The sequence below is a fragment of the Aedes aegypti genome, chromosome 2, assembly GCF_002204515.2.
Source record: "Aedes aegypti strain LVP_AGWG chromosome 2, AaegL5.0 Primary Assembly, whole genome shotgun sequence".
NCBI classification, from domain to species: Eukaryota; Metazoa; Arthropoda; class Insecta; order Diptera; family Culicidae; genus Aedes; species Aedes aegypti.
Window position 1 is genome coordinate 303,364,549 of NC_035108.1, and position 11,094 is coordinate 303,375,642.

Below are 11,094 nucleotides of genomic sequence, written 5' to 3' on the forward strand. Positions count from 1 at the left end.
ATTATCGAATTTATAATTCATATAATCGAAAATGTGATAATAACCGTTTTTCTCCGTATAAACTACAAGCTGTTTGACTGAATTTTGTGTAGTTTTGGTATAAAATGTTGGACACCATTTTTATGAAACTCAGAGACAGATTATAAAAAACTTGGGCTTGGTAACATATTTCTGAGCACAATTTTCACAAAATCGTCGACAGCATTTTTTTTGCAAAGAAGACAATTTTATTGACGAAATTCCGATTTTATAAAAATGAACATGAATGTAGACCGCAAAAAAGTTTGGCCTGCCATCATTTTTTTTACTGAGATTTGGCCCGCGGTTCATAAAAGTTGGGCAGGCCTGGTATAACCCATTTGTTGCCAAAGCATTAAGTGCATACCTTCGGGCGTTTAATAATTGATCAATGAAATCAAAAAAGCTTTTTGCATCATTTATCGTTCAATCATCAAATTTTTTATCATGATTAACCGAACGCTCTGGCAGTCGATGAACTTGTTGAACCATTTTGGCTAAAATTCTTAACATGACTCATATTCCGATCAATGGCGGTTTCGAAGATTAGAATTGGTGTATTCAGTACAGGACTTTAATTATAGAAATATTTATCATCCTGCAAATAAATTTGAGTGGTTTTCTTAAAAGTCTTAAAAAGTCGAGTTTTCGGTATATTACACCGTGTCCAGTATATTCTCATACAAATTCGAGATAACATTACTTTGCGCTTGTTTAACTGACATCATTAGTGATAATATTTTTTGAAAGTGGTTATAATACTGATTCACTACAGGAAATATTTTGGAAATATTTCAATTATAAACTTATTTTATCAACTTAAGAATTTACGAAAAATATTTCCAGCGGCACGCTCATAGGCAGAGCCCAGTTTCAATCTGCAGTTATCGCACATATATTTATCAAATTTTATCAATATTTATCTATTCAAAACGCAATATGATTAACTTAAAGTTTCTGAAACTTTTTTGTGAATGCTCTGATTTTCACTTTGTAAACCAGACCAATATGAACAAAAATTCATTTTAAGTGTAAAACACGACTTCAATGGACATTTCATCACTTATCATAGCAATTATTTTTTTCTTATTCATAAAACAAGTTATTCTACGTTAGTATAATACTACCAGACTACAATGAAATACTACAACATTGGATTATTTCAGTAAAGTTATACCAAAGAAAAGAAAAAGTGTATGAGAATATATTGGACACGGTGTAGTCATGGAATTTGAGATAAATCGGTATAATTGAATAATAAGTATTTATCAACTTCGTTCAAAATCTTCCGAAAGCACACTACTGGTTAACCTCGTAGATTTGAAGACGTATACTCACAGAAGTTCCTGTACAACTTTAAACGGTAATTAAATCCTAAACTTGGATTCTATGCTAATGCCATTAACACGAATACTCAAGTACCCCGTATGTCATTAGACCGGGTTAATGGGATTCGGGGTGATGAAAGTCGAGGCAATGGTACATTCGGGGAAATGAAATTTGGGCTCATGGCATTCGGAGTAATGGATTTCCTGGTTATTGGGTAGAATCGAAATGATTGAGATTGGAGGCTTGTGTATCGGTTGTTGGTACTCTGTTTAACCTGCAATTTTCACCGCAGCTTAAAAGTGTTTTAACTAATGATCAGCTGGAGATACAGTTAAACCTCCTAGAGTCGATGTTCCATTACTCGATATCGACTCATGAAACCATACTAAAAATCAAATTTCATGGTTACTATGATGGTCCCCTCAAACAGCTTTCCATAGCATTGTTGGTTTATGACTCGATATTTTCATGAGTCGATGGTCCCTTCAATATCGACTCATGGAGGGTTGACTGTACATCGCATTTCATAAACAAACTTTTGAGTTATTATCCACCTTCAGAATCAATCAAAATCAAATTGGCCCAGAAAGTACGTTAAGTGAAAGTGGATCCAGCTAGTCATGTACAAACGAAAATTCAGACATAGGACAGTTGAAGCTAGACCAAAAACGATAAGTCAATTTCCCCTGAAGAAGACACAATCCCCGTGTCGAAGCATTGGGTTTTAATACAAAACTCATTTTAATCATTCTAAAACTGTGCTGCCATTAAATCTCGCTTAATCTGGGATAACGCCCTAAAACCATTTGTACCCACATGTATAGCTCGTTGTTTCTGAGAAAATGAATGAACAAACATCCAAACCAACAGCACTGGCAGGTAGAGAATGATCCTTTCTTCTCCATTGCATTGTTGAACAACGTGTAACAAATTCATAGAAACAACGTGCTACACACATGGTTATCAATGGCTTTTAAGGCGAGATCAGATGTTTGCGAGAATTCCTCTATTGAACGATACAGTCGATTCCTCTACAAAAGCAAAATATAAGATGTGAATTTTATGCTTAGTATTTTTTTTTTGCTATTTCCAGGGGTTGAATTATGGGAAAATTGAGAATTTCTCTCACATATTGCTGTCTGTAACAATCAGGATCCGTAGAGTCTGTTTATCGTTTATGGCTATAACGGGGGGATAATAGTACATGCTAAAACTCATCTAAACAAGTCTATAGCCTAGTTACCCTTATGAAGACCTGTACTCAGAGAAATTTTTGGACAACCTTTGTTAGTCGTTGTACTCAAAACCTGGTGGAACCTAACTATTTCAGCTCTCATGGGTTTTATATTCTAGTTGGCAAGATGCTGGAAGGTAACACGTTAAGCTTGTAGTACTAATGGCCTGTACTCCAAGTCGCTTTTGGATAACCTTACACAGTCGGAGAACTCGGTGCCTGGCCATTTGGAGTAAACTCAGTTAGGCCGAAAATCATTTCACTGAACGTATTGTTTGGTCGAACGCCGTTCGGCCGAATTGCGAACAAAAAAAAAGTCGAATTGCCAGGGCCGTGGACTCATTGCGTCCTTGGCGAAATGCCATTGGGGCGCCCCTTACTCAAAACTCAACTTTTTTTACATTGTACATGTTTACATGGAACATTTCAGAAAAATATCAACAATAATTTTTAAAAGTCCGTAGTAACTTCATGATAAAGCTAAAGAAATACCTAAAAATTGGAATTCATTAAGACTTTGTAAAAAGGCATAGAAAATGCGTTGAAACTTATAGTCGAAGCTTTTCCTAAAATCTGTTGCAGCATAAATCAAAACAACCAAACAGTGGTTCCACTTAAAAACATAATCGATCAATCACCACCAGTTAGTAACTGATAGATCAAGTTTTGAGCTTGAATGACTGTTTGATTCTCTAGATATGTGCTCTTGCAGAGTTGAAGTGAGGCTTCGATTCATCTTCAGCGGAGCTGTCAGATAGTCAGAAAGTTATCTAGAAGAGGTTTTAAGATAAAAGTGACCAACTGATTAAGTTTCCAGCTTAAACGGATGTTTGGTTCTCCAGATCTGTGCTCTTGAAAATTTGAACTTTGGCTTCGATTCATCTTCACCTTAAATCACCGGCAGTTCTTTGTAGTTATTTAGTTATATCATGATTATTTGCATCACACTTGTTCAAATTTTTATAACAGATTTTTCCTTCTTTTGATTCTTGTTTTTTTTTCAATACAAAAGTATTTTTGAATATTATTAGAGTTAAAGCTTATAACACGTTCATAAAGAGTCTTATTCAAAACATGTTTTTTTAGTTAAAGGGTTAACTTTGGTAAGATGACATTCTCTTCCAAGATTGCAGCTTAGATTGTGGACTCTAACCACTCGTCTGAGGAAGGCCCCTAAGCTTTTCGTAGTCTAGTACTAGATTCCATGCAAACTGAATTTCGAGATCGAGAATTACATTTACTCTATGATACTATGTACGTAAATTCTATTTACGTACCCACGACCTATTACTTAAATGGAGGTTTTAGTGTAGTCGATCCAATTATTACGAATCCCTCAAAATTTGAACCACTCCAGCATCAAACGAGTATGGCTTAACCAATGATCGTATCGCCGTTGTTGTCATATATTTTATCAGATGTATTTCAATCACATCGCTTGGTACTTCATAAAGAAACCCAATGATCCGCCTCAATGAGCATTAACGCGGTAATTCGATCTGCTCTATGGATTGCAGAACTGAAAAACTGACCGCACCGCCAAAAAACTGCCCGGAAGCAATCGAACGATCCTTCTTCTTAGGTCTTGGTTTCATCATAGTTTCCCCCTCAAATAGCCAATGACCACCCGGCAAACATGCTAAATACGTGCAATTGGTTTGTTTTTCTCCCACTCGTTTGGCAGCAACCATTTACCTCTAACTGTACCTTGTTTTCTCGAGCCTGGGGTAAGGAACATCTGGCCTCTTGGCACCATCATCGCGGATATTCTAATCGGGTAATGATAGGAGCCACCGCACCGTGAAATGCGTCATCGAATGGTGTGGTCCGCGAACACACACCTGTTGTTATCGAGCAGGGAGAGAGAGATGGCAGCCGCCCGGTCGGTTAAGGGAAAAATGGAAAACGGTTTTCGGGCAGAGATTACAGGATGCTCAATGAGGCACGTGGTTTCCGATGGGTTCATCCAGATGGGGCTAGTTGTGATAATTGACCAATTATGGGCATGCGATTTTGTGTGTGTGAGTGGATGTAAGGTTTGACGTAGTTTTGGCACTTTTTGGAAATTTGCTATCCGTCTACTTGATTAGAGTCTGCTGCAGGGATGAACAATCATCTGCACGGTGAACTTTCCCCTTGTGGGTACCTTAACTCTGAGGCATATTGAGACAAGTACGCTCGATGGCTTGGTTTAGACTTTTCGAAAGCTACGGACAAATGTGCATTGCGAAATCAAACCAATTTCACTGGACAGTCGCTGTGCAGTTGGAATTCCCGACTAATTTCTATTTGATTGATAGTTTGGAAATCCATAGCAATTTGCCTTGATGTCAAAGATTGAAAAATTATCAAGTTTGTTTAAACGTTGATGTCTTTTGTTTTATATGTACCAAGTATTCATAATAATTCCTGTGAACAATTATAACTATTTGCACTGTCATCTGAATGTAAGATAGAGATCTAGATTTGATACAATGTAATCTACATTTAGCTCACTTTTTGTCAAACTTGCCTAGAATAGAACACATTTGTTAGAATGTATCCTCCTATGTTAAACTTGTGTAACGTTCGGTAAACCACCAAACTGATATTTGAAGACCATGGAGACAATAACAGTGTTTTTTTTTCAGAATTTTGTTTTCAAATTCGTTGAAAAAGGATTAAAAAAGTAGAAAGGTTATAAAACGAGCTCACCAGAACTGTAACTCTGGATTTAACAGGACACTTTAAAATATGCAGTTGCCAACTATTAATAGCCCCTTCGTTCGTGTAAGCCTTGCACAATTGTGTTGAAATCCCTAGAGGGTGTCATTCGAAATCCTGCAAATATACCTTGGATGATCTCGATAAGTTTCTTGGTAAATCTTTGACACATTGATAGGGTTGATTCGCGGCATATTTCTTCTGAGACTCGTAGTATATTCTTTCTAAATATCTAAAAGGATGCTGAGAGCATTCAGAGCATGCATTATTTGAGGACATTCTATAAGGATTTTTGGAGAGTTCACAGGTTTTTGCTTCTCTTGTTACATAGCAAATATCTTTCAAGATCGTTCATGAATCCTTGACGAATTCCTCTGTACGTTTTTGGAAGATTTCAAACATGTTCTTCGTTTATGGGTTCTAAAGTCTGAATCTGAAGCATGTTTTTGTTTGATACTCAAGGCTCTGTTCCTAATTAACTGATTCCGACAACTAGTTGGATTTGTCACAAACACTAATCATCAACTTTTGCCTCTTTCTCCACTTTCAGAACTACGCAAAATGGTGTACTACACGGGATTACCGCTGCTGATGCAACAAGCAGAAAACAACACGCTTACCCAGCTATGCTTCAACGCAACGAACGACCATTCCCAGTCGCAGCCCCAACAGCAGCAGCAGCAGCAACAGCAATCGCTTGACCAATCCCTTCACCATCAGCAACAGCAACAGCATAGGTTCCAGCAGCAGGTCGTCAATCTGAGCAACACCCAAGGCAACATGCAGTCACAGATGGGCCAGCAGCATCCCAGCGCACCCTACACGAACTTCCACCAGACCAATAATGGTGGACTCGTGCCGACGACCATACCGCAGACCAGCCCTCCCCCGGCCGGACCTGCCAAGTTCCGCTGCGAACAGTGCAACATCAACTTCGGTAGCAAAAGTGCCCATACCAGTCACATGAAATCTCACGCCAAACAGCAGCAAATGGTAGCGGAGAGCAAGGGTGGAGTCAGTGCCAAGGGATTGCTCAACGGACCGGCCACTCCGGCCGACCCGTACCAGTGCGATGTGTGCAAGAAAACTTTTGCCGTTCCGGCCCGGCTTGTGCGGCACTACCGGACACATACCGGTGAACGCCCGTTCGAGTGCGAGTTCTGCCATAAGATGTTTAGCGTCAAGGAGAACCTGCAGGTTCACCGGCGGATCCACACCAAGGAACGGCCGTACAAGTGCGACATCTGCGAGCGAGCGTTTGAACACAGCGGAAAACTGCACAGGCACATGCGGATCCATACGGGTGAACGACCACACAAGTGCAACGTGTGCGGAAAGACGTTCATCCAGTCGGGTCAACTAGTCATCCACATGCGGACCCATACCGGTAAGTTTAGAAGAGGGTTTTGGATGAAAATTGAGGACATGACTGATTTCTGCTTTCTTCTTTCAACAGGTGAGAAACCGTACAAATGTCCGGTAGAGGGTTGCGGAAAGGGCTTCACGTGCTCGAAACAGTTGAAAGTGCACTCGCGGACTCACACCGGTGAGAAGCCGTACCATTGTGATATTTGCTTCCGGGACTTTGGCTATAACCATGTGCTGAAGTTGCACAGGGTACAGCACTACGGGTCGAAGTGCTACAAATGTACCATATGCGATGAAACGTTCAAGAGTAAGAAGGAAATGGAGGCCCACATCAAGGGCCATGCCAACGAGATTCCGGATGAGGAAGAGACTGAAACCAAGCCCTTGGTGGCAGTGCCATCGAGTAGCTCTAGTAGTCGAAGCAGTTTGGTAGAGTACTCGTCAAGCACGAGTAGTCTTGCAGCGGCGGACAGTTTGTCCACGATGGAAGATGCCATGGAACTTGAAGAAGATCTCCACACTCCCAAGGTTGAGTTCCATGATCAACAGAGTAGTGGCAGCAGCAGTAGAAGTCAAGGAAGCAGTAGCGGTAGCATAACAAACGAGAACAATGTCCATTATTACTCGCAATTTGAGCAGTCGGTTTTCCGAAGCTACGGAGTCCAATCCGGAGTGAATCCAGCACTGTTGGCAGCGGCGTCAATTGCTGCAGCTGCTACCGCTTCTTCAGCCGAACAAAATGAAAACATCCAAAGCAATAGGACACCATCACCGCCGCCATTGGTAGTGTTCTCGCAACAACAGCAACATCCGCAGCATCAGCAGCTAATGACCTCAAATGGTGCAGATCGGTTAACACCACCGTCTTCACAGCAGCACCCAGCGTCAATGGATCTGATGATTCACCATCTACCGACGCAACAACGCTTCAAGCGAGAAGAGTCGCCGGTCAATGCTGATCCTTTCCTATACAAACCGTTAACAATCATGAAACATCACGGCTACTTTGCACCGGCTTCACAGGTTCCCGAATTCAGGTGGGTGTCCTTTTTCGAGCTTGATATTAGAATCTCTGTATTTACTGAACATCTCTCTCTATCTTCTCTATAGGTCATCCAGCGATCTCGTGCGACAAGTGGAAGCGGCCATTGCCGGAACGGAAAATTTGCTGACACCCCCACGTTCCTCCCCGGAATCACCGGAACGGTCCTCGTCGCCCGAGTCCGATTCAGTATTAATGGCCGACCGGGACAACAACACCTTACCGCCGAGAAAGCGAAAGCTTTACTTCAAGAACGAATCGCCGCAAGATCTGCACCATCACCTTCACCACCAGCATCTAACGGCGTCGTCAATGGACAACAGCTCAACGCCGCCGTCGCCACCGTCTTCCTCGGCGGTCATGCGAATGAGCTCCGTCATTCAGTACGCCAAGGCATCCTAAGCGGACAATGCGGTGATATTTTTCTTCGAGGCGGCCATATTCGATGTAGAGTGCGTATAGTTACAAGGTTAGCAAGCGGCTTAGTTGATAGAGGAAAGCAGACTTATTAGTGGATAGCTAAATTAATGGTAACGTTTTTAGAAGGTAATATTTATCTACAAGCGTAGAATGTAGCGAGTCAGATTTAAGGAAAATCATACATACAAACACATACACACACATACATACATACACACTAAATGCAAGAAGACTGTCTCAGGTTAATCAGTCATTACATTTGATAAGTTTATCGCTTCTTCTGGAATGTGGATTGTTGACAGATGGAGAAGGTTAACATTGAAGTTGCGGAGAGCTTGGCAATACTGCATATGGCGTCTTATCCGAATAAAATGTGAGTGAACGAAAGCAAAGGGTGTTTTGGACAAAGGAAATATTAAGACTGTTGAATTGTCAAAAAATTCTAGTAACCAAGAAATATTTTAAGGTGATTAGGTAACGACAAGGCAGAATCTAAATAAAGTTGGATCAAAATCGGAATAGGGCGATATATTTTACTTACAAATCACATTTTTCTGGATAGGTATTAATTGCGCTGGAAATCAAGAAGCAACTGAGAATAATCGAAATTTGAAGGCCATTTGAAAAGACTAGCTTTTTTATTGTAGCAAGAAACAAAACATCATTGAGCAAGGCAAAGAAGGTAAGAAGAGCGGAAAAGATAGACTGGAATTCCCCAAAAGTAATGTTTAGCGATAGTAAACCAAACAAACACTTTTCCGAATTCGAAAAATCATTAGTACATAAGTGTCTTTTTCCTGATTTGAAAAGAAATCTACAATCTTAATTACTATTGAGCATAGGAAAATAATCAGCAACACAGCAACATATTAGCAAATAATTGGATTGTAACAATTGCATAAATTGAATATACCACTACAATCACTGCCAACTACAACAGAAAACGAGAACTGCAACAACATCTACACTCAAAACAGCAATAGATGCAAAAAGTGAAAACAATCAGGGAACTGGCAGCACTGTACAGCCACGCAGCCAAATTTTTGATAGCGATGCAACCTTTACACGAAAATAAGAAAACCACACCCGCCGGGCAGTGCGGAAACTGGCACACAAGATGCAACAATAAGCGGAAGAACATACCTCAACTGCATCATATTATTGAATGTTTGCCGAATAATACCGGGTTAACGATTAATCTTCCTATAGACACTGTACATATGTATCCGCAAGATGAACTAAAACAATCATTCAACAGTCCCAGAGAAACAAGTGTTTGGTTCTGATCTCTTCTACGGTAATCGGTAAGATGCGTTTGTTCCTTCGTCAGCTTTTGACGATGGCATACACACTTAGCAGCAACCACTCCATTTAAGGGTTAATTTCGTCGTACGCAACCGTTAGAATATGCTTTAAGATATTGTGTAGTTTGTATATCGAAATAGAAGCAACCACATACAAAACAATGCATTTAATACACTATTTCTAAAATAGTTGGTTTAGAGTTAAACTCGAGCAGGCAAGAAAAACGCATTCGTATGCAGCCAGCTTCGAGCAAACACAGAAAACATGAAACCGTGATTTTTTTTTTGTCTCTAAGTTTTGTTTGTTAGAGCATCGAAAAGAGCTTTTGTTTTGTTTGGTGTTTAGCAGCTTCCAAGTTTCTCATGTATCTATCATGAACCCCCAGTTGTTTCACTTGTTTGGATTACTTTTTCCAATTTTTGTTCCTTACATCAAATTAACCTTACCGTCTCTAGCAATTATTATTCTCGAGAGCATTGCATAGCATTCTATGAAAAAAAAAACTTTCCTAGCATCAATAAAACCAATGAAATGTCGTTATTCATCATTCGTAGCATACAAATAGCCAAAATTTGTGGTTTTTGTTGATCTGTTTTCCGTTTTCTCAAAGGCGTTTTTCTATTCATTAGTAGGCAAAATGGAAAAGAAATAAAATTCTGTTACAATTTCATCAAGTTAACTTCACATATATAGCATTAAAAACATTATATAATCAGAGAAACATTGAGCGTGAGAGGTAACGACATCAAAACTGATAGGCAATACATCCGAAACACTTTTACTATGTAAAATGGTTAGAGGATATGAAGGAAAAGAAAGTATATTAACTCAATAATCATAAAAAAAGCAAAATCAATCGCATGATAAAGTAATCATTCAAATTGCTGTATCTGTGCTATTTAATCGGAAATCTAACAAAATCGCAATAAATTTTGACGGGAGAAACAAAACTCGCCCAAATCAATCTGCTTTAGTAGGTCCTTGTTTTCTATCTTCACACGCCTTGGTGTAGTTTGAAACAGTCATTATATGATCTTCTAAACTAATGCTAAGCGAATGAATAATAATAAACATCATCCACATATTTATGAGGAATACAAAAAAACGAGAGGAATGCAACAAAAGCTGGTTCGATGGAAACAAGATTCTTTTGCGACGTAGAACTAAACTAAAGTGACGCGAGTGACCACAGTAGTCTCGATTGTAAGTAAAGGCGAAAATAAACTGAATTATTCTATTGAATCGTAAAGTTTTCTGTCGTTTCTGTGAGCGATTATCCGAACATTCCATTTCGAAATTAAGTTTGCAGTCCCCTGTCTTCAAGTGTTGTTCGATCTGGTCCAAATTGGCAAAGTAGGTATATAGTTATAACAGAGTGTGTTATTTTCCCAAGCTTTCGATAGCTGGTTGAACATAAAAATATTCGTGATGATTGGACATCACCGGTTTAGCCATTATTGATTTCATTCAAATTTACACTACAGCTTCTGGAAGTCCAACTGCGTCATAATTATTGATTGTAGGGTACACAGTAGGGTAGGGCTTTGTTTTGAATGGTTAACTTCTTAGATACAAAGACGTTCCATCCTTAGTATAGAAAACTGCAACGTCCGACATTATTATGTTGTTCGCAAGGCCAAACAATTTGAATGGATATAAAATAAGTGTTCCTCAG

General features: G+C 39.5%; 1 protein-coding gene across 2 annotated transcripts in view; it reads left to right on the forward strand.

Annotated features, from left to right (window-relative positions):
• LOC5574499 (Krueppel homolog 1) overlaps positions 1–10,668 on the forward strand; it is a 77,848-nt gene extending 67,180 nt beyond the window's left edge. For both annotated transcript variants that reach the window (XM_021845557.1, XM_001655112.2), the window contains 3 exons: positions 5,835–6,671; positions 6,741–7,689; positions 7,763–10,668. In XM_021845557.1, the coding sequence (XP_021701249.1) occupies positions 5,846–6,671; positions 6,741–7,689; positions 7,763–8,096 (2,109 nt within the window). In that variant the 5' untranslated portion in view covers positions 5,835–5,845 and the 3' untranslated portion in view covers positions 8,097–10,668. The remainder of the gene's footprint in view (positions 1–5,834; positions 6,672–6,740; positions 7,690–7,762) is intronic.
• Positions 10,669–11,094: the final 426 nt, after the last annotated feature.